Source organism: Scyliorhinus torazame, chromosome 3 (genome assembly GCF_047496885.1).
Source record: "Scyliorhinus torazame isolate Kashiwa2021f chromosome 3, sScyTor2.1, whole genome shotgun sequence".
In the NCBI taxonomy this organism is placed as follows: Eukaryota; Metazoa; Chordata; class Chondrichthyes; order Carcharhiniformes; family Scyliorhinidae; genus Scyliorhinus; species Scyliorhinus torazame.
Window position 1 is genome coordinate 240,167,888 of NC_092709.1, and position 24,715 is coordinate 240,192,602.

The 24,715-nt window shown below is 41.4% G+C and overlaps 1 protein-coding gene across 4 annotated transcripts in view; it reads left to right on the forward strand.

Moving 5' to 3' along the window:
- The window catches only part of arl15b (ADP-ribosylation factor-like 15b), a 385,274-nt gene extending 360,859 nt beyond the window's left edge, over nt 1-24,415 (forward strand). For all 4 annotated transcript variants that reach the window (XM_072497052.1, XM_072497053.1, XM_072497051.1 and 1 more), the window contains one exon: nt 22,520-24,415. In XM_072497052.1, coding sequence (XP_072353153.1) covers nt 22,520-22,678 — 159 coding nt within the window. In that variant the 3' untranslated portion in view covers nt 22,679-24,415. The remainder of the gene's footprint in view (nt 1-22,519) is intronic.
- Nucleotides 24,416-24,715: the final 300 nt, after the last annotated feature.

Below are 24,715 nucleotides of genomic sequence, written 5' to 3' on the forward strand. Positions count from 1 at the left end.
ATTTAGTCAGATATTTTATCAAATTAGCTCAAGCATACTTTCTGCAATTGTTTTAATGGATTTGAGTTTGCATTGGCAAATGGATTAATGTGCCGCATTTAAAAACCATATTTTTCATTCTGTTTGCAAATTCTACATTAACAAAATTAATTTTTCATGAGCTATTTGCGTGAAAGCGGTTAACTGCAGCTGGGTGAGGTAATGTCTTACTATAGACATAACCAAAGGCCATAAAACACCAGCTCTGCCTAGATATTGAGTAATCAATATATCAGCCGTAGTTTATTAGTGCTGGATGTGTCTTGCTATTACTGTGATAGCGCAAGATGTCTGTAGAATTGTAAATATGAATTGACTTGGATTTCAGCATAAATTCTGCATTATTCCTTAATTATGCTCACAATAGGAGGATGATAATTTTTTCGAAACAAAGACATTTTGATGGAAAATTATCATAGGCTAAAGCCCTGCCAAACTACTGTATAGCAAGCCTTTTTGTAATTATGAATGCTCCGGTGCTGTACCATATTGATGTGCATTTGAGTTGATTGTAAATTCAATCCACAGTATTGTAACAAAAATGTAATTGGAGAGCAAAATGACAAACTGTTAATCAAATGCCAAATGTTAAAGAAGTCTTAAATTACTCCATAGAGTAGATGATTTATATGGATATAAAATCCATGTATTCGTTGCCACTTAATAAGATTTTAAATAATAATAATAAAAACTGCTGGTTAAAAGTTTAGGTAGTTCACGCCAGAAGGGCCTGCCCTTTAGCACTGAGCAATACTCAGCTTAATGGCTGCAGTCATCTTGATTTGATATGGTTCAATTGTTGCAGACATCAAAGTCTGGCTCTAAAGTTCTTGATATAAATTTTCGAACTTTCACTCCCCTTACAGTTCGATTTGATTAAATAAAAGGAAAATCTGATTTCTAATGGACTTATTGAATAATGGTCTTATAGTCTGGTCTGTTATGTGGACTAATCTAATGCTTGCCCTGAGGAAGAATTCAGTATTTACAATAGTTCTTTTGGTCAAATGCATTTTTTAACAGACAGACACATTAAAATGGACTATTCCTTGCGGCAAAAAACAATAGACAAAAGTCTTGTCTATCTTCTTTACGTAAGCTGACCGTTCCTATTTCCTTTCCTTTTGTTCTTTCTGTGCAAATTCAAAATAGTGAATTCAGCCTTGATGTTTAAAAGAACAACCAATAGCTCCTTGAGCACAGGTACACTTAACTTAGTTGAAACAAGGGTGTCTACTGGAATCAAGTATTTTTTGTTGTTCTAATTTTGATGAAGTAATAGTTTCAATTAGCACTATTATGATGTAACTATACTTAAAGGAATATTCCACAATAAAAAGCTGCAGTGGCTTGTTCTTAAGTAATTTTCTTTAAAGAAATACGTTTGGACAGCTCATCTCAAGATAACTAACTTCACGTTAGGGCTACCATCTTTGCTGGGTTTTTGAGGCTGAGATGGCGAAACATGATATGTTTTTGTCTCCTGTTTGCTCCCTGTCCACTCCACTGTTGATGGAAAACATTGAACAGCTGGAAAAAGAAGATAGTGCCTGAACCTGGGGGCAGGAAAGAGTATGTTGCATTTCCAGAACAAGTCTTGGAAATGTGGCAGGTGGCTCGAATTGGGAGGCCTGCCAACCCAAAGTATTGCTGTAGGCCTTGGGAGTAGTTTGCCAAGTTATGCTGTCAATTGCAGTCAGTGTGGAGGAATAGGCAAGAAATGCAGAAAGTTTAACCATATAAAATAAATAAAAATTAGATAAATACTCAAGGATAAGACATTTGTAGACCTTTATCGCGGAGCCGTCCTTTTAATTGCATGAGGCTTTTAAAAAAAATTAATACTTCATTGCAGTTCCATATACTCTATAGTCTATATACTCTATAATCAACCAGTTTTACAAACTCCAAGCAAGGTATGCACATGACATAAGACTCCTTATGCAGCATGTTTACCACATACTAAATCTATACTGTCAGTTGTCACTCTCCTACTTTCACCTAAACTGTTCAAATTGGACTGAATTATTCCAATGGCAAACCCATTGGACATATCAAAATAAATAAAATCATCGAGAAATTTATGGCAATGGAGAAGGCCATTCAGCTAATTTTTGCATCTCAGTTCAGAAAGAGCTAGTCTCTCTAATCGCACTTCCCAGCTCGAAGTTTCAATTCAATTCAAATGTTATTGTCTATTTGAAAATCCATTGTTAGTATTGCTCATTCATTTAAAAAATATGCAAACAAAACTTAACAATAAAGAAAACCTTCATTGTACGTTATGAGCAATGTAAAATCTTATGTCTCCGCGATGCAGCATCACCTTATTTCTAGGTACCCCGACACGTAGAAATAATTCTCCTCTTGGCAAGAGGGTTGGGAGAGGGGGGTGGAAGGCAAAAGCTTTCCAGGGAGAGTCCATAGCATTGTTCAAATGTTTATCCAAGTACCTTTTCAGCCAGTGAATTCCAGCCCTCTAGTACTCCCTGGGTGAAAAATTCTCCTTGACTTTTCTCCAATCCTTTTGCAATTATTTTAAATCTGTGCCCTCTGGTTATTGACTCTCTGCTAAGGGAAATAGGTCCTTCCTATCCACTCTATCTGGGCCCCTCATAATTTTATTCATCTCAATTAAATCTCCCCTCAGCCTCCTCTGTTCCAAAGAAAACAATCCCAGCCTCTCCAATCTTTCCTCGTAGCTACAATTCTCCATTCTTCACAGCATCCTTAAGTCTCCTCTATATCCTCTCTCGTCTGATCATTTCTTTCCTGTAATGCAATGAGTACAACTGTGCACTGTACTCTTTTCTGTGGCTTAACTAGTGTTTCGTACAGCTCATAGTCATAGTTTTAAAGCACAGAAAGAGGCCCGTCAGCCCATTGTGTCTGTGCCGTCCAGCAAACACCTATCTATTCTAATTCTATTTCCCAGGACTCAGTTCGTAGTTCTAGCATAACCTCCTTGCCCTTATGTTATGTGTCTCAGTTAATAAAGGGAAGTATGTCTTATACGTTGTCTTAAACACTTCAGTCTACCTGCCCTGCTCCCGCCAGGGGATTGTGGACATGCACTCCGAGGTCCTTCCACCATTCTCAGTATCCTGCCATTGTGTCTCTGTTCTTGTTTCCCCTCCGCAAATGCCTTGCATCATCTTTCTCAGTATTGAATTCAATTTGCACTTTTCTGCCCACCTGCCCAATCCCTTGTTATCTTCAAGTCCTTATATTTTCTGTGCTCTTGCTAATGAAAATTCATTTTGATACATTTTGTGTTTAAAATTATGTTTCTCTGTAAATATTTATGATTATAAATGTAACATTTGTTCTATGTGAATATAAAAGGATCGTCTTCGATCCAACAGAAAATGTAACAGAATGCTGACACCTTGTAGGAGGTCGGACTAAGTGTAGAAATACAGTAAGTCCTCATTTAATGTTGTTTTGCATTAGCATTGGTGGGTTAACGGACCTGAAACCTTGTTGAGTGCCATAAAATTAATTTACATGGTGCTTTTCATGTGACCTGATTAGCATCTTTTTTCATAGGATCATAGAATCCACAGTGCAGAAGGAGGCCACCGGCCAATCGGTCCTGCACTGGTTCTTGGAAAGACCACCCTACCGAAGCCCACACCCCCACAACCCAGCAACCCCACCCAACACTAAGGGCAATTTTGGACACCTAAGGGCAGTTTAGCATGGCCAATCCATCTAATCTGCACATCTTTGGACTGTGGGAGGAAACCGGAGCACCCGGAGGAAACCCACGCACACATGGGGAGAACGTGCAGACTCTCCACACACACAGTGATGAAGCCGGGAATCAAACCTGGGACCCTGGAGCTGTGAAGCAATGTGCTACCACTATGCTACCGTGATGCCTGTTTTGAGTGACCTCTCTTCTCCCCCGACCTCTGGGTTGCGGCGTCTCCCCATCCCCGACCCATCCACTCGGCGAACTTCCCACTTCCTGACGCACCCTGATCTACCGGTCCCGCCATTGTGAACGCGATTTCCCGTTGACAGCATCCCTCGCCGCCAGGAAACCCGTGCGCTGATGTGGGACCAGAATTTCCCGCCGGCGTGAACAGCCGGTAAATCCCGCCCAAAATATTTCAACTTCAAGGGTATGATTTTTAATATTTGTTTATTTCTGGTAAGGAGGGTCCTATAGAATATAACTACAGGTTTAACATTGATTACTATGGGAATCAATGTTTTCACTTAAAAGTTGTGATTTTCAGGAACACAGCAACAACTTTAAGTGAGGATTCGCTGTGCTCACTGGAGAGAAGCTTGCAGTTAGTTAAACGCATTGATGCGTTTTGTCTCCAGCATTCATAATGATTACAGTTTCAGCCCAAATGTCTAGATCCACTGCAATTCGCATATTGCCACAACCGGTCCACAGCAGACGCTATCTCCCTGGCCCTACACTCATCCCTGGAGCATCTCAACAACACAGACTCCTACGTTAGACTCCTATTCATTGACTACAACTCCGCCTTCAACACCATAATCCCAGCCAAACTCATATCCAAACTCCAAAATGTGGATTTAGCTCTTCCCCCTGCAACTGTATCCTCAAATTCCTGACCCATAGACATAATCAGTAAGGATAAACAAACACACCTCCGCCACATTAGTCCTCAATACCGGGGCCCCGCAGGGCTGCGTACTTTGCCCCCCACTATACTCCTTATACAAATGTGGGGCAAAATTCGGCAGCAACTTCCATCTACAAGTTTGCTGATGACGCGACCATAGTGGGTCAGATCTCAAACAACAATGAGTCAGAGTACAGGTGGGTGTTTGGAACCTAGTGGCATGTTGTAACAACAACAATCACTCTCAATGTCAACAAAACTAAAGAGCTGGTCATTGACTTCGAGAAACAAAGTGTCATACACACCCCTGTCTGCATCAATGGTTTGATTATGAGATGATAGGCGGCATAATCAAAGACCACTCCCACCCGGGCTATTCTCTCTTACAAACTCTTCTATCGGGCAAAAGATTGAGGACATACACGAACAGATTCAAAAACAGCTTCTTCCCCGCTGTTACCAGATTCCAGAATGACACTCTTATGGACTGAACTGATCTCTCTACACATCTTCTCTACTGTTGTAACAGTACACTCTGTAAGCTTCACCCGATGTCTATGTCTCTGTATTTACATTGTGTGTTTATCGTATGCCCTATATTTTTCATGTATGGAACGATCTGCCTAGACTGTACGCAGAACAATACTTTTCACTGTACCTCTGTACACGTGACAAATCTAAATTTAAAAAGGTAATTACTTAAAGATTATGGACATGAACTGGCTTAGTGAAAAATTACTAGATTTAGAAAATCCAGTTAATTTACAGGTAATTTAACAAGTTATTTATCATTTGCAATTATTACATTTTTGCAAGCCTTGTTAAAAATCTACTGTGCATTGTTGCAGTTGACCACAACATGTTCTCAACTGTTAAACATATAGTGTATATCATTAGATTAAGTGTAGTAGTTATACGAACAGGTTTGAAATAAATTACTCAGAAATATAAAAATATTATATAACCTTATAATTTTGAGGCGAGTTGCCATTCATTTGTTGTAGCTACATCTGTGACAAGCCAGATGTTGTTCAACATGTGAGTACGCTGGGAACTGCATGACAGCTAATCAACTGGAATTGGGTGAGAACTGTGATGCATGGGAACAGATTGGAAGTGAAAGTTGTAATAATGGAAAGCTTGACAAGTTTTGAAGTTTGGGGGCATTTGTTCTCTTATCTATAAAACATGGAATGAAAATAAGCTTGGACTGTTGATGAAAGTTCATTGATCTTTTAACTAAAAGTAATTTATTTGGCATTGTACTAAGTTGAAGTTATATGAAACATTTCACACAGCAGCCTCGGGGCATTCCAAAGACATCCGCAGCACACTTGAGACTATAAAGTGGAGCACGGAAAGTTTTGTGTCACAAGTGGGAATCCCTTGGTTCATTGTAATTTTGGGTTCTCAGAGGTGCCTGGCGAGATATTGCTGCAGAACTTTGACCCAACTTCTGAATCAAACACGTAGTGAGGGTGCTGGCATCAATCATTTATGCAAATTCAATCTTGAAGGCGATTTGATTAATTTTTCTTTGCATGGCATAACTGAATTCTTGCATCAGAGTCACCTAAGGCCTCAGCATGGTAGGTAGCCTTGTCAACGTTTCTGAGACTGGAAAATATTAAATTTGCCATTACAGGATCGTACGAAGGGTTCTTTTCCAGGTGGAAGCCATTCTTCATCTTTAAGGACGTGTTAATGCCCAGCAGCTAGGGGGGGGGGGGGGGGGCTTAGGGTTTTTCATAGATTCCCTACAGTGCAGAAGGTGGCCATTCGGCCCATTGAGTCTACGCCGAACCCCCCCAAAAGGTCACCCTACCTACACCCCCGTCCCGCACTTCATCCCTTAACCTCGCCTAATCTTTGGTCACTAAGGGGCAATTTAGCATGGCTAATACATCTAACCTGCACATCTTTGGACTGTGGGAGGAAACCATATTATTATTTTATTAAAAAAATAACATTGTATTCTATTGGATTGTTTTGTAATTTGAAGATTTTTGGAATAAAAATATTTATTTTTAAAAAAACTGAACTCTGCATGGAAAATGATTAGAATGAAATAGCATATCCGAGCCGTAAAACTATTTAGCAAGATTGTTTAGAGTTTCTGGTTTTCTTCAACCCAGATGGTGGTGTATAACTTGGAAATCGTCACCAGATCAAGTTCTGTCAAACAAAGTGAGGTCACCACAAGGAGTATAGCTGCAACTGGTACAAAGTAAATTTTAAAAAGCTCCCAGATGGTCAGTTGGACTGCCTAGGACTTGTGTGTTTAAACTTTGTGTTTGTAGAGTTGGCTGGTTGACTATTGCATTGAATGTTTTAACTGGTAACAACTCCCCAATAGCTTATCTAAATTAAGACATCAAGTAGCAGAATCATACCAGGAAGGTTCCAGGTTCAATCTCCAGCCTATGATGAATTAGTTAATTGCAGCCAATTTGCTGGGGGTGGGGGGGATGATCACCGCTCCTCTGGATCAAGGTAGGGATCATTTCCAATCCTGATTACCATCCTTACTGAAAGTGTATTTTCCTTTTTGTTAGTTGGGGGCTGGATAAGTCTCATCAGTAATGTTTCCCAGAATTGAACAGTCTCTGATAAATGGTGATTTAAGCAAATCTTTGGGGAATTTGCGAACTAGAAAGGAACCACTGAGGGAGAAAAATCAAGGCTAGGAAAGATACAAGTCTACAGGAATTGCTTGCTGGATGATCAGTCACTTTATCTGATACTTTACTTTGTCAGGTTTGTATATACACTGGGTAAGCCAAAAATATTCATACTGTAGTTTAATGCTGTCACCGGGACTTACGATTATTTTGTCTGTAAAAGTTGCAAAGTCAATTTGGAATTTGGAATACTTGGATAAGCAATAAAAAGGTGCAGCATTAACAAAATTAGAACAGCTGAAGCAACAACTATTAATTGGCAGTTTGGAGTAAAGCACCTCAACCATCCCATCCTTTTTACCAAAGAATGATTCGGCCTCAAATAAGCAGTCTCCTACACTGAAAGTATGAATAAATAGGTGTTCACAGGAAATTTCAATCACATTTATTGAAATTAATGGTGTCAGAGAATTAGACATGGAAATATTGGACATTAAGAACTTTTAAAATGATCACAAACACCGAAGATGGCTGAAAATGTACAATCGGCCACTGACAGGAATTGGTGCAGGGTGTTTCTCTAAGGGACAATGGAACCCCTCCCTGTAATTCCAGACAATGTACTTCAAAAAGCATCCAAACATTGATTATCATCTCCGGTAAAGACAAAGGAATATAACGACTATCTCATCTGAAAGACACTGTCCAGACCAATTAGTGTATTCCAGTTTCCTCTTGAAATATAGAACAAAAGGGGTTAAAATAATAATAATAATCTTTATTGTCACAAGTAGGCTTACATTAACACTCCAATGAAGTTATTGTGAAAAGCCCCTCGTCGCCACACTCCGGCGCCTGTTCGGGTACAGGGGGAGAATTCAGAATGTCCAATTCACCTAACAAACAACGTCTTTCGGGTCTTGTGGGAGGAAACCGGAGCACCCGGAGGAGAGCCACGCAGACACGGAAAACGTGCAGACTCCGCACAGACAGTGACCCAAGCTGGGAATCTAACCTGGGACAGCTGGTGCTGTGAGGCAGCAGTGCTAACCACTGTGCTACCGTGCCTCCCGCTTGCTTGCTTGCCTTCCTGATGCCAGTGTGTGTGCGAGGGACTGCGATGAGACCTTTCCCACACTGAAACTGTGATACAGCTTTTGCTGGAATGTCTAACAACACTCTGTGGAAGTTAATCAGCCAGCAAAAGGGTTGTAGGTGAAAAAAGAACTAAAATCTCTTTGCCAACCACAGAACACCTAAATCGAGAACTATTCATCTGCAGAAGCCAACTTTACTGCAATCAAATTGTTACTACTACAATGTGTCATCATCCATCCACTCCTTGCAGATCAACGACTGTTCCATATAACTTTTTATTTATATTTACTTTTTCCTCAATTCTGACTTCTAATCCATATAAATGTAGATTGTGTTTTACCATTTCTCCTTACCTTTTTAGTAGTTAATAAAGAAAGCCTAGTTAAATTGTTTCCTACTTAACTATTGGATCTGGAAAAGGTACCCAAGGGAAAGGGAACCTTGTTGCATTAAACCTTGTTGCTACCAGCAGAGGGTGGACTGAATGAAGACACTGAGTCTATCATCCCTCCTCAGCCGGGTTTGTAACAATTTTGGGTATCCCAGCCGGACGGTGACAAATCGAGGGGTGTCACCTGGATCAATAGCTGCTGGGGAACATCACCTGGAGCTAGTCATAACAATTTGTGACCCTTAAACAGGAAATTGACCTAAATTCGGAACTTATCATCCCAATAGTGTTCCCACAGAAGGTTAACAGATGGGGACTCGTGGTCCAGAATTTGTTCCCATGGGTGAAACAAATTAGAGTGGCAAAAGTAAATTGTTCCTTGTAACCAACTTTAAAAAACTGCAAAAATGCTTTCTCGAGTCTGTACTGTTAAACTGAAGGTTAAAAATTCTCCACTTTTTTTGCAACTCCTTTTCTAGAGGAAGGAGCCATTACTTTGGGGATTTATAAGTCCTGTTCCTTGAAGAGTTGAAGCGCTCTCTAGGCACTTAGGAGTAGAGAATCCTTTGAATGTGACATTTATGGTATTACACTGTGCAGCCGGAAGGTTACGTTGCGAACATAGGGCAAGGTTATGAAAATAAATTGAATTGCAGAGAACACCGAACTCCTAGAATTAGAAAGAGAGGAAGTTTAGCAAATAAAGAGAAGGGATAGAGAGAAAGCTCGCCAAAGAAGAATGTGTGAACTGGACAGAAAGATCGAGGCATTAAAAGCATACTATAGAATAGTATTCCTGAGCAGTCAGGAAAGAATACTTGAATCAAAGGAAGCTAAAAGGGCTGGAGGAAGCCAGCCAGGTTCTATAGGAATACAGGGAACCCAGAATGGGTCAGATGTCTGAAGGAGGGCCGTAGGCCAGTAAGAGTTGGAATAGCTAGGCCAGGACTACTGGCAATCGAAGAGACAGGGAAAGCACAGCAAAAGTCTGCAGCAAGGCAGAGAGCTAAGCAGTGTTCAGAGGCCCCAGAGAAGACAACAGCATCAGTGAGGATGGGAATTAAGGAACAGCTGGAATTTAAAAAGGCCAAGTGTGCAGTTGCCAAAGGTTCATGCAAGATCAGTGGAATTTGAGCCAGGCAAAGAGGATGACCTGGAAGTTGAGTTAGTAAATATATTCTTTGCAGAGTTAAACGGGGACCAGGCAAACTCTGAGACAAGTAAGGGGATCGTGCGAGCGGTGCCACACCCAGCTGCAGAGTTCGGGTTACTGGAAATTCAAAGGACTAGAGATATGCCAACAGTCGTAAATAGAATCCGTGAAGAATCTGTAAAGATTAAACAGGGGAATAAGAGTGGGTGGCACAGTAGCACAATGGTTAGCACTGTTGCTTCACAGCGCCAGGGTCCCATGTTCGATTCCCGGCTTGGGTCACTGTCTGTGCGGAGTCTGCATGTTCCCACTGTGTCTGTCCTCCGGGTGCTCCAGTTTCCTACCACAAGTCCCAAAAGATGTGTTTGTTAGGTGAATTGGATATTCTGAATTCTCCCTCCGTGTACCCGCTCAGGTGCAGTAGTGTGGCGACTAGGGGCTTTTCACAGTAACTTAATTGCAGTGTTTATGTAAGCCTACTTGTGACAATAATAAAGATTATTATTTCAAAAATGAAGATTACCTACTTGACAGACAATTTCATGGCAGACCTAAATGGGGATGAGGGGGGGGGGGGGATTCCTGAGTTGAGAAGCAGATAGTGAGGAAGATGCTTCACCAGTTTGAAAAGCTGCAAAGGAGTACAGCAGGAGCCAAACATCCACTTGGAGGAGGTAATGTTCCGGAACACAGGGAACAAGTGAGAGAATACAAATTCTCAGGACAACAAATTAGAGTGCAAATGACCCAGTGTTCTGTTTAAGTAATGGCTTCACGGTGAATGTAAATTGGGAACAGAAATTCCCAAATAGCCAAGGAAGAGTGAGGGTGATGCCTCACTTAGCTGAAAAGCCATGTGGCAAAGCAGTTGAAACACAGGAAGGTTAGACTCCAGGCAGAGCACTCTATAAAGAAGCAGGACGTACTCTTGCTGGGTAAGCAGGAGGTCTGACTATCTGAAATGTTTTTACTTTTGAACAAAGATCCCAGAAAGCTTCACAAACAGATACTCTATAGAACAGTACAGCACAGCAGGCCCTTCGGCCCTCGATGTTGTGCCGAGCTTTGTCCGAAACCAAGATCAAGCTATCCCACTCCCTGTCATTCTGGTGTGCTCCATGTGCCTATCCAATAACCGCTTGAAAGTTCCTAAAGTGTCCGACTCCACTATCACAGCAGGAAGTCCATTCCACACCCTAACCAATCTCTGAGTAAAGAACCTACCTCGGACATCCCTCCTATATCTTCCACCCTGAACCTTATAGTTATGCCCCCTTGTAACAGCTACATCCACCCGAGGAAATAGTCTCTGAACATCCACTCTATCCCCCTCATCATCATCTTATAAACCTCTATTAAGTCGCCTCTCATCCTCCTTTGCTCCAGTGAGAAAAGCCCTAGCTCCCTCAACATTTCCTTATAAGACCTACCCTCCAATCCAGGCAGCATTATATGGGGCTAGTTTAGCACAGGGCTAAAGAGCTGGGTTTTAAAGCAGATCAAGGCAGGCCAGCAGCACGGTTCAATTCCCGTATCAGCCTCCCCAAACAGGCGCCGGAATGTGGCAACTCGGGGCTTTTCACAGTAACTTCATTTGAAGCCTACTTGTGACAATAAGTGATTTTCATTTTCAAAAGTGATTTTCATCCTGGTAAATCTTCTTTGCACCTTTTCCAATGCTTCCACATCCTTCCTATAATGTGGTGACCAGAACTGCACACTATACTCCAAATGTGGTCTCACAAGGGTCCTATACAGTTGCAGCATGACCCCACGGCTCTTAAACTCAAATCCCCTGTTAATAAACGCTAAAACACTATAGGCCTTCTTCACGGCTCTATCCACTTGAGCAGCAACCTTCAGAGATCTGTGGACATGAACCCCAAGATCTCTCTGTTCCTCCACATTCCTCAGAACCCTGCTGTTGACCCTGTAATCCACATTCAAATTTGTCCTACCAAAATGAATCACCTCGCACTTCTCAGGGTTAAACTCCATCTGCCATTTTTTGGCCCAGCTCTGCATCCTATCAATGTCTCTTTGCAGCCTACAACAGCCCTCCACCTAATCCACTACTCCACCAATCTTGGTGTCATCAGCAAATTTACTGACACACCCTTCAGCCCCCTCCGCCAAGTCATTTATAAAAATCACAAATAGCAGAGGATCCAGCACTGATACCGCTGGTAATTGGTCTCCAGTCTGAGAATTTTCCATCCACCACCACCCTCTGTCTTCTATGTGATAACCAGTTACTTATCCAATTGGCCAAATTTCCCTCTATCCCACACCTCCTTACTTTCTTCATGAGCCGACCATGGGGAACCTTATCAAACGCCTTACCATCAACTGCTCTACCTTCATCTACACACTTAGTTGCCTCCTCAAAGAATTCAATCAAATTTGTGAGGCAAGACGATCCATGTTGACTATCCCGGATTAAGCTGCATCTTTCCAAATGGTCATTAATCCTATCCCTCAGGATCCTTTCCATTAACTTAACGACCACCGAAGTAAGACTAACCGGCCTATAATTACTAGGGTCATTCCTATTCCCTTGAACAGAGGAACAACATTCGCTACTCTCCAGTCCTCTGGCACTATCCCAGTGGACAGTGAGGACCCAAAGATCAAAGGCTCTGCAATCTCATCCCTTGCCTCCCAAAGAATCCGAGGATATATCCCATCTGGCCCAGGGGACTTGTCGACCCTCAGGTTTTTCAAAATTGCTAATACATCATCCCTCAGAACATCTACCTCTTCCAGCCTACCCACCTGTATCACACACTCATCCTCAAAAATATAGCCCCCCTCCTCGTGCACGCTGAAGAAAAGTATTCATTCAACTCCTCTCCTATCTCTTCTGACTCCATGCACAAGTTCCCACTACTGTCCTTGACCGGCCCTAACCTCACCCTGGTCATTCTTTTATTTCTCACATAAGAGTAAAAAGCCTTGGGGTTTTCCTTGATCCGACCCGCAAAGGACTTCTCATGCCCCCTCCTAGCTCTTCTAAGCCCTTTTGTTAGCTCATTCCTTGCTAACTTGTAACCCTCAAGTGACCCAACTGAACTTTGTTTTCTCCTCCTTACATACGCTTCCTTTTTCCTCTTGACAAGACATTCAATCTCTTTTGTGAACCATGGTTCCCTCACACGGCCATTTCCTCCCTGCCTGATAGGGACATACCTATCAAGGACACGCAGTATTTGTTCCTTGAACAAGCTCCACTTTTCATTTGTTCCTTTCCCTGACAGTTTCTGTTCCCATCTTATACTCCCTAATTCTTGCCTAATCACATCATAATTACCCCTCACCCAATTATAAACCTTGCCCTGCCGTGGGTCAGTAAATATGCAGACGATACGAAGATTGGTGGAGTTGTGGATAGTGAGGAGGGCTGTTGTCGGCTGCAAAGAGACATAGATAGGATGCAGAGCTGGGCTGAGAAGTGGCAGATGGAGTTTAACCCTGAAAAGTGTGAGGTTGTCCATTTTGGAAGAACAAATATGAATGCGGAATACAGGGTTAACGGTAGAGTTCTTGGCAATGTGGAGGAGCAGAGAGATCTTGGGGTCTATGTTCATACATCTTTGAAAGTTGCCACTCAAGTGGATAGAGCTGTGAAGAAGGCCTATGGTGTGCTAGCGTTCATTAACAGAGGGATTGAATTTAAGAGCCGTGAGGTGATGATGCAGCTGTACAAAACTTTGGTAAGGCCACATTTGAAGTACTGTGTACAGTTCTGGTCGCCTCATTTTAGGAAGGATGTGGAAGCTTTGGAAAAGGTGCAAAGGAGATTTACCAGGATGTTGCCTGGAATGGAGAGTAGGTCTTACGAGGAAAGGTTGAGGGTGCTGGGCCTTTTCTCATTAGAACGGAGAAGGATGAGGGGCGACTTGATAGAGGTTTATAAGATGATCAGGGGAATAGATAGAGTAGACAGTCAGAGACTTTTTCCCCGGGTGGAACAAACCATTACAAGGGGACATAAATTTAAGGTGAATGGTGGAAGATATAGAGGGGTTGTCAGAGGTAGGTTCTTTACCCAGAGAGTAGTGGGGGCATGGAATGCACTGCCTGTGGAAGTAGTTGAGTCGGAAACATTAGGGACCTTCAAGCAGCTATTGGATAGGTACATGGATTCAGTAAAATGATAGTGTAGATTTATTTGTTCTTGAGGGCAGCACGGTAGCATTGTGGATAGCACAATTGCTTCACAGCTCCAGGGTACCAGGTTCGATTCCGGCTTGGGTCACTGTCTGTGTGGAGTCTGCACATCCTCCCCGTATCTGCGTGGGTTTCCTCCGGGTGCTCCGGTTTCCTCCCACAGTCCAAAGATGTGCAGGTTAGGTGGATTGGCCATGATAAATTGCCCTTAGTGTCCAAAATTGCCCTTAGTGTTGGGTGGAGGTGTTGACTTTGGGTAGGGTGCTCTTTCCAAGAGCTGGTGCAGACTCAATGGGCCGAATGGCCTCCTTCTGCACTGTAAATTCAATGATAATCTATGATTAATCTAGGACAAAGGTTCGGCACAACATCGTGAGCCGAAGGGCTTGTTCTGTGCTGTATTTTTCTATGTTCTATGTTTTATGTATGGCCCTATTCCTCTCCATTGCAATAATGAAAGACACCGAATTGTGGTCACTATCTCCAAAGTGCTCTCCCACAAACAAATCCAACACTTGGCCCGGTTCATTACCCAGTACCATATCAATGTGGCCTCACTTCTTGTCAGCCTATCCACATATTGTGTCAGGAAGCCCTCCTGCACACACTGTACAAAAACTGCCCCGTCCGAACTGTTCGACCTATGGAGGTTCCAATCAATATTTGGAAAGTTAAAGTCACCCACGGCAACTACCCTGAGATCTCCACACCTATCCATAATCTGCTTTGCAATTTCATCCTCCACATCTCTATTACTATTTAGGGGCCTATCGAAAACTCCTAACAACGTGACCGCTCCTTTCCTATTTCTAACTTCAGCCCATATTACCTCAGTAGGCAGATCCCCCTCGAACTGCCTTTCTGCAACCGTTAAACTATCCTTGATTAACAATGCTACTCCTCCACCTCTTTTACCTCCTTGGATTGGATTTGTTTATTGTCACGTGTACCGAGGTACAGTGAAAAGTAAATTTCTGCGAGCAGCTCAACAGATCATTAAGTACATGAGAAGAAAAGGGAATAAAAGAAAATACATAATAGGGCAACACAACATATACAATGTAACTACATAAGCACTGGCATCGGATGAAGCATACAGGGTGTAGTGTTCATGAAATCAGTCCATAAGAGGGTCATTTAGGAGTCTGGTGACAGTGGGGAAGAAGCTGTTTTTCAGTCTGTTCGTGCGTGTTCTCAGACTTCTGTATCTCCTGCCCGATGGAAGAAGTTGGAAGAGTGAGTAAGCCGGGTGGGAGGGATCTTTGATTATACTGCCCGCTTTCCCCAGGCAGCGGGAGGTGTAGATGGAGTCAATGGATGGGAGGCAGGTTCGTGTGATGGACATTTACCTTCCCTACTTTTACTGAAACATTTATACCCCGGAACTTCCAACAACCATTTCTGTCCCTGTTCTAACCATGTCTCCGTAATGGCCACAACATCGTAGTCCCAAGTACCAATCCATGCTCCAAGTTCACCTACCTTATTCCGGATGCTCCTTGCATTAAAGTAGACACACTTCAACCCACTTTCCTGCCTGCCGGTACACTCCTGCGACCTTGATACCCTCCTCAGTACCTCACTACTTTCAACACTGGCTTCTGGACTACAGCTTGTTTTCCCATCCCCCTGACAAATTAGTTTAAACCCCCCCGAAGAGCCGTAGCAAATTTTCCTCCCAGGATATGGGTGCCCCTCTGGTTCAGGTGCAAACCATCCTGTTGGTAAGAAAACAACCTTGCTTCAATTTAAGTCAAAAGGAGGCAGCACGGTGGCATAGTAGTTAGCACTGTTGCCTCACAGCACCAGGGACCCAGGTTTGATTCCAACCTCGGGTGACTGTGTGGAGTTTGCATGTTCTCCCCATGTCTGCGTGGGTTTCCTCCGGGTGCTCCGGTTCCTTCCCACAGTCCAAAGATGTGCAGGTTAGGTTGATTGGCCATTTTAAACTACCCCTTAGGATGGGGTTGCAGGAATAGGGTGGGGGATTAGGCCTAGGTAGGGTGGTCTTTTGATGGATCAGTGCAGAACTGCTGTGTTGAATGACCTCCTTCTGTACTGTAGGGATTCTATGTCAGTAAATTGTTGGGTGAGCAAGAGGTCTGATTACCCAAACCTCCCATAAGTCCTGAAAGACGCGCTGTTAGGTAATTTGGACATTCTGAATTCTCCCTGTGTACCCGAACAGGTGCCGGAATGTGGCAAGTAGGGGCTTTTCACAGTAACTTCATTACAGTGTTAAATGTAAGCCTACTTGTCACAATAAAGATTTAGTATTATTAACTTTCCAAATTTGGAGGCAATCCCAAAATGAACTCCCAGCCATTGAGGAAAACGCCTTTTCCAGTCAAAAAGGGAGCATGGCTGAATCTGAACCTCCACCAGAAGACAGTGATGTTTTGCAGGACACAGAACAGGTTAGCACAGCGCCCTCGGCAAAGCCAAAGGCCCTGGCCAGTGACTGATTCTGCTGACCATTTTATGGCAAAATTAAATGACAAGCAGAATAGTTTCCAAATTGGCCCTGAAAGAATGAGTGTGATACCTCACCCAGTTGATAAGCCACCTGGAGTTAAAAGCAAGAACTGAACCTCCACTTGAAAGCAGCAATGTCCCCTAGCACATGGGACAGTTTAGGAGAAGACCCCTTCTCGAAGAAAAGAGGAAGATAGGAGAGTCTGCCCTAAGAGAGCAGAAATCATGGGGAGAATAGCAGAGAAACCCATGCAAGGAATGCCCTGATAAACCAGACATAATCAAACAAGCTGTAGACCTCAGCCAGGACTGAGTTGATGAAAAGCTCACTAAAAATGAAGTGCTGGTACAGAATGCCTACAGGAGGTGGAAGTCAGAGAACAATCCACTACCTCCTGGCAATTACGAAGTCTTACAACACCAGGTTAAAGTCCAACAGGTTTGTTTCGATGTCACTAGCTTTCGGAGCGCTGCTCCTTCCTCAGATGAATGAAGAGGTATGTTCCAGAAACACATATATAGACAAATTCAAAGATGCCAAACAATGCTTGGAATGCGACCATTAGCAGGTGATTAAATCTTTACAGATCCAGAGATGGGGTAACCCCAGGTTAAAGAGGTGTGAATTACATCAAGCCAGGACAGTTGGTAGGATTTCGCAGGCCAGATGGTGGGGGATGAATGGCAATTAGACCTGTAAAAGTGCCTGGGTCTGAATCGGCCAATTTAAGGGTCCCGGAGGCAGGAAAAGTATTCCACTTGACTGGAATGGTGCAGCCCAACAGCCAAGTAAAATACTCAAACCTCTGAAGATATTTAATCCAGAGTCACAGCGAGGGACAGATGGGGCTATCAACCGGAGCTGATGATGAGGAAAAAACACGAGACTTTGAGGCAAAGCTGACACATATTTAAGTGTAGCCAACCATTTTGGGGTGGGGGGGGGGGGGGGGGGGGTGGGGGAGAATGTGAGCAGGTTATCTTGTTTAGGACAGGATAAAAACTGTTTAGGATCATCTGGATATTGACAGTTGCTCAGAGAATGAATGTGTGAGTGTTTTGTTGCTTTAGAAGTTCTTTCTCCCTTTTTGTGAGGAAATGTCATAATGATGGAGAAAAGAAAACAGTGAATTACACATGGAAATATTGGACTTCAAAAGGACCTGAGTTTCATATTTTAAAATAAACGCAAACACCAAAGATGGCTAAGAGTATACAGTCAGCCATTGACAGACCGAATACTTCTAAACGCATCCAAAGGCTGATTACCATTTCCAGTAAAGCACAGCTGCAAATGGGCAAACGGAACAGACATCTCTACCAAACCACAGAACACCTGAATCAAAGAATCAATTATTCATCTACAGAGGCCGACCATACTGCAATCAATTCGGAATCACCGCAACGCATCATCACCTACACCTCACAAATCAAGGTTTTATTTATGATTACTCATCATTGGACACAATTCTTTCTTCTAATCCGAATAAATGTAGATTTGTGTTTTACTCTATCTTAACCCAAGCCTAGTTAATTGGATCTGAGAAAGGTACCCTAGATTAAACCTTGTTGCTACCAGCAGAGGGTGGGTTGAGTAAAGAATCGGAGGCAGTCATCCCTCCTCACCTGAGTTTGTAAACATTTTGGGGTATCCCAGCCAGGCGGTGACCGATCAAGGGGTCTTGACCAGATCACCAACTTTTGGAGAACCTCACCTGAGGTTGGTCGTAACAACGGGGATAAGTTGAAGGAACATTTTGACTGGTAAGTAAGGACAGTCGACCCTGACAGAAAGTAGTGTAAAGCAATTTGGGGGGAAAGAACCTTGGTACTGTCTTTCCTATAGGAAATGGGAAAATGCTCAATTTGGAAAGTACTGAATAAACCAGCAAACTGGCATTTTTGAAACACGCATGTTCTTACTCCAGTAAATGTCCACTGTTTCTGTCAACTAACTTTATTATAACCTTGGTGTAGTCAAACTGTAAAATGTCTCCATTCCTATCACATGAAAGTTACACAGAAAAGCTTTCCAACTATAATGGTGCCTATTAGCAATGCTAACAAAAAAGTCTAACTTCAATGGGAAACCTCCCAACAGGAATGCTCTGAACAAATAAAACTAAGTTGACTATATTTTAAGTGATGATTGGGAGTATATCAAGACTGTACTACACTCTTGGGTTCAGATTACTATGTAAACTCTTTGACGTCATCCAAATCCCTCAAGTATGTTACAGATTTGTAGCCCACTGCCAGCTGTTTATTTTCCATGTACGCTTTCCAGATGGTGAACTGACCTTTCTGATTTTTCAATTAGAAACAAAATATGCAGATAACACAAAACACGTGTTGCACTACGTTGTTGGAGCAACCACACATTAATTTCTGTTTGTCTGTAAACAAGATATTTTACTATTTTGCATATCCTAGAGTACATAAATACTTCCTAATTTCAAATATATAAGCATTATATTAATCATTACAGTACCAGGTTTGAGGGACTTCTTTTATATGCGGTGAAGCAGGATTGTTTTGCTTAAAGCAGGGAAGGTTAAAAAGAAATGTTATAGAGGTCTCCAAAATTTTGAAGGTCTTTGATAGAGTGAATCAGAAGTTTTTTTCTCAGTCTAAGGAGGTACCCAGAGGGGACAGATTTCAGATGATTGGCAAATGGGCAATGTTAGGATTTTTGTTTAAACATCGCAAATTCCTGTCATCTGAAATGCTCTGCCTGAAAAAATGGTGGAGGCAGATTCTCAAGTAGCATTCAAAAGAGAATTGGGCAAATACTTGAATGGAAGAGGCTTACAGGGAAAGAACAGTGATGTATGACAAACTGGTTAGCTCTATCAGAGATGATAGAAGCATGATGGGTCAAATGACTGCCTCCTTTGCTGAATAATTCTATGATAATAAATTGGAATTGAACTTAACTGCTGGTGATGCCAACAGACACACACCTTGCATGTTCCCTAGTCCATTTTCTGAAACTGACACACACCCATTTTTAAAAATGGGCTCATTTCCAGTAAGATGAAGTAAACGGTAATCCTCTAATATAAGCACGGTCCTTTCTGGGCAACATAATCCCTGTTGTTTTCAAGACTTTCTTATTTAAAAAAAAACACTTGCACTGCAATCTACTAACATTTAAAAGTCTGAAGGTTAAGAATATTTGTTCTCCAGGGTCAATTTTGAGGTTTCATGCGACTGGCAGTTGCACCAGTATGTATTGGAAAATAAGGCTGATCATCAGTGCTCATTTATTTTTCATTTTTGTGACTTCCAATGTTGTTGACCCAGTGCCAGTGCAGTATGGAGTGAAGTATTGGGCATTTTATTAAGGTTTGAAAGCCTGAGGGAGATTACAAGAAGCGCCATATATCTGGTTTGATTTTTGTTAAAATGTGTGAGATATTGTTGCTGTGGTGAAAGTACATTGTTGCCACGATTAGAAACACTAACTCGAGCCATCCAGTATGAGAAAGGGGAAATGATCATTGGCACATTGTTGTCACTCTTGAGAAGCTGTCTGAAGAAAAGTCCAGTTAGAATGGTTGGAGGAGATCAAGTTGCCTACAAGAACCATGTGAGCTGATGAAATGTATACGAGTTAAATGATTTTTTTTTAAAACATCCTGTTGATTGCTTTTAATTGAAACATTGCACCGTAGTTAATGAAACTTTTAAAATAAACATGGACTTTAGCAATTAAAGAGTTAAATAAGCTACTCATTAAAAGTCTGACTAGACAGTTCTGGTATTTCTAAACATTCTTCTTTGTTTTCAGGTACACATCAGTTTTCTTGAATTAAATTTGCTTGAAAATTCTATACTAGAATGTTAATGTCATTCTTAATGAAAAATGTACTCTAATGAGCATAGTGAATGTTTCAATAAGAAAATGCTCTCAAATTTGATGAGCTTTTACATTATTTGTAACTGAGCTTAATTTATTGGTCAATAAGACTGTTAAAGGATAAATGTCTGCATGAGTGCTAATCTGGAAACTAACTTTTCTAAGTAATCAGCACCGCACATAATACACAATTGTGAACGAGAGACCATGATGCATTACCAAATCAGTTCAATAAAATACCTGAAATGTACAAACATTAATTGTATTGCTTGCAGTTTGGGGAGACAGTGGTATAGTGGTAAGATCAGTTTAGTTATAATAGATTGGAGAGTTTGGGACTGTTCTTACCCTTGGAAAGAAGAAGGCTGAGAAGAGATATGACACAGATGTTATTCATTTGTGGGATGTGGGTGTCACTGGCTAGGGCAACATTTATTGCTCATCCTTAGGTGCCTTTCAGATGGTGGTGGTGAGCTGCCATCTTGAACCGCTGCAGTCCTGAGTTGCAGGTTCACGAGCCGTGCTGTTAGGGAGGAAATTTCAGAATTTTGACCTAGCGACAGTGAAGGAACCGCAATATTTTTCCAAGTCAGGATGATGAGTGACTTGGAGAGGAACCTCCAGATGGTGGTGTTCCCAGGTAGTTGTTGCTCTTGTCCTTCAAATGGCAGTGGCCAAGGGTATGGAAGGTGCTGACTAAGGAAGCTTGGTGAGTTCCTTCAGTCTCTTGTAGGCGGTACACACGTCTGCCACTGTTCATCATGTCTTGCAGTGATGTCCTGGGACTGTGATGATTCCAATAACAACCAAAACCATTTTCTTTGGGTAAGGTATGACTCCAGCAGAAACCTTTCTCCCCTGATTCCCATTGGCTCCAGTTTTGTGAGGGCTCCTTGATGATAAAGTCTGTCAAATGCTGCCTTGATATCAAGGTCAGTCACTCTCACCTCATCAAGGATTCAGCTCTTTTGTCCATCTTTGAACCAAAGCTGTACTGTGGTCAGGAGCTGAGTGACCCTGGTGGAACCTAAACTGAGCTTCTGTGAGCAGGTTATTGCTGAAATCATGATGGGGCTGGGCAGAGTAGACAGGGAGAAATATTACCCCTCGTAAAGGGATCAAGAACGAGCAGGCATGGATTTAAGGTGATTTGCAAAAGAAGCAAATGTGTTGTGAGAAAAAACTTTTCACAATGTGTGATTCGAATCTGGAATGCACTGGTCTGGAAGATTGGTGGAGGCAAGTTCAATTGAGGCATTCGAGGGGGCATTAGATGATTACTTGAATAGATGGTAGCCATGATGTGGAGCTGCCGGCGGTTGGACTGGGGTGGGCACAATAAGAATCACCTGACGAAGGAGTTGCACTCCAAAAGCTAGTGATTCAAAACAAACCTATTGGACTTCAACCTGGTGTTGTAAGACTTCTTACATGAATAGAAACTGTACAGAGGTATGGGGAAAAACCATAACGCTTGTTTGGAGAGCCAGTGCAGACAACTGGCCTCCTTTGCACCATTATGGTTCTGATATTGCTGGACCAGTAATCTAGAAGCCAGACTAATGTTCTGAGGATATGGGTTCAAATTCCACCATGGCAACTGGATGAATTTGAATTCAGTTAATATATCTGGAATATAAAACTAGTCTCAGTTCTGGTGACCTTGAAATTTTCTTTGATTGTCGTAAAAACCCATCATTGGTCACTGATAGCCTTTGGGGAAGGTAATCGGCCGTCCTTACCTGTCCTGACCTGCGGAAAGTCTCGGGCAGTTTGGGATGGGTAACAAATGCTGGCCTTGCCAGGGATGCCCACACCCCGTGAAAGAATATTGAAAAACAAAATGGCCAGTCAATATTTAAAAAGTTTAGAATTTGATTTGTCCTGAATATTTGTCCAGTATAACACTTTTGCGCTGTAAATAATACACATGCAAAAACGTAATAAATTGGCAAAATCTATAGTGACCCCCATGCCTGTGTTTGGATATCACATCTGATCTCCTCAATCATTCTCTTTTGTCAGTGTAAAATTATCCAATCACACTTTGACTTGTGGACTGTCAAAGCATGTTTCCTAAAATGTGATTTTCTTTTTCAGATTAAGAAATACTTTGAACTGGAGCCACTTGCAAGGGGTCAGCGGTGGATCCTTCAGCCTTGCTCTGTAGAGAACATGGATGCTGTAAGAGAAGGCTTCAATCAGTTCATCAGCTTGCTTGAAGAAATTGATCAAGAGCACATTCCAGGAAGAATATGATATCTGCACTGACTGCCATTTAGAACATTGAAATTGAAACCTTTTCCAAATCTTTAGACACCATGTCTAAACTTCATGGTATTAGAATAACTTTATTGAATGTTCATTTTAAATAATGATCCAAATCCTGCATATCATGAGAAACAAATAATTTTGAAACCGGACGAACATATCTCAAATCAGCCGAAAGATGAAATCAGTTTAAATTGAAATCTGAGCAAAATAGTGAACTTAGTTTTGTTCAATTTTCTACTTCTCCTTTTGCCATTTTACTGTAGTTGCATGATATTTTAGTATGTAATCAGTTTTACTACCATAGCAGTGAAAGTTTTAAAAATCATGATCAATGATAACTTCTGGTCTATTGGTGAAGTAATCTACATACTTGTCAGAATTAATCTACAATGATGGGTGGATGTGGAGTCTTGCACTTTGCTTCTGATTATTTCTGTATATTGTTAGTCAGGTGCACAACATAAAGAAGCTGACCAGTGAGCATAATGAGAGAACATTTGTAAATCATTTGGATAGAAAGGAATGTTTAGGTATTGTAAACGCCATAGCATGTACATGATGTGCTACTTGGTATTAATACTACTATTATTACTACTATTAAATATTTGAAATAGTGCCAGACAGATTAAGAAGCTCTTTTAGAACAAACTAAAACAAGTGATTTGTAGAATTTTTTTTATCCAACACTGTTCTTGAAAGAGCTTAGATTTTTGTAGCATGTCTATTGTACCTGTCCATTGACAAATTAGACTGCTTTTGCTTGTATTTAATTAAGGATTTTGAACAAAAAGTTTGGCCTTGAATCTTTACTCAAAACCGAAAATTAATCAACGTATCATATAATGAAGTCTTGTCTTATTTCTCTTTATATGGTGCAGTCTAATGAACGCAACTTAGGTTAAAGAAAATCAACAGTACTAATTTTGTCTTAAATTTAACATTTTAATTGAAATGTATTATATTCCAAGAATTTAAAGAGTTCTAAAACATTAAGTATTGAAGACACTGTGGTAGATGCTGCTCGAGCCATCTGTCAAATTACTTTTTGTGTGTGTGTGTGTGTGCATGTTTTGTGTATGTATGTATCAGCCTTGCACTTCTTCTCAAACCTGGGACTGTCTGCAACTCTTCGGTAAACAGAATGAAAACACTATCAATCAATACTCACCAGCAGCTGTTCCTGACAAGCCTCTGTCTGACGCCTAATGCCTTCCAACTGTCGACATGGTCCCCTCCCCGTCTACTATCACCATCCCTCGCTCCAACCATTCACATTCACATTGTCTCTTTGCTTGAAGTTTAAGAATTTCAGATGGTGTTCTGAGATTCTTCTGTTGGAATTTGTATTTTCATATCCCTTTCCAGTGTTTATTTGTCACATGTCTTGCTGTGCATACTGTAAAGCTGTTCCATTTATCTGTGATATGTATGCTTCTATTTTACAGTAAGCTTGCTGTATTTCATTGTATTTATAGAAATTTTGGAATTTTTGTACACCAGTAGGTTGCAGCTGCTTTTTTAAGTGAGTGAAATCATTCATATTTTTAACTTTGTACCTTTATTACTGATAATATATACTACTTGTTTAACTGGCACATAGCCTGTCTTTGTACTGAAAATACAGACTGTATTTAGCAGGTAAATAACCAGTATAGCCAAATAAATCAGAGATTATTCTCAGATTTTCACTGTTCATTAATAAAAATAAAGGTTACTGCTGAATAGGAGTGGCTGGTCTCAGTTTAATCGCTCCAAGCAATACAGTTACAAACTCCGCTTAAGTTGCCAATTCAGTAGCAAATGTGCAAGGTGAATGGTTATTTCCTTCATCGTAATGTTTTCCTTTGTGAGGTAAAGATCATGGATTAGTGTGTATACATACACAGAAAAAGGGATGCTTTTGAACTAGTTTATACTTTATTGCACATAGACTTTTAGGGTTTTGTTTCAACATTTGGTTGCTGAAGACACAAAAATTATGTAAGAGCATTAGCTGGATGCTGGAAATCTGAAGTAAAAATA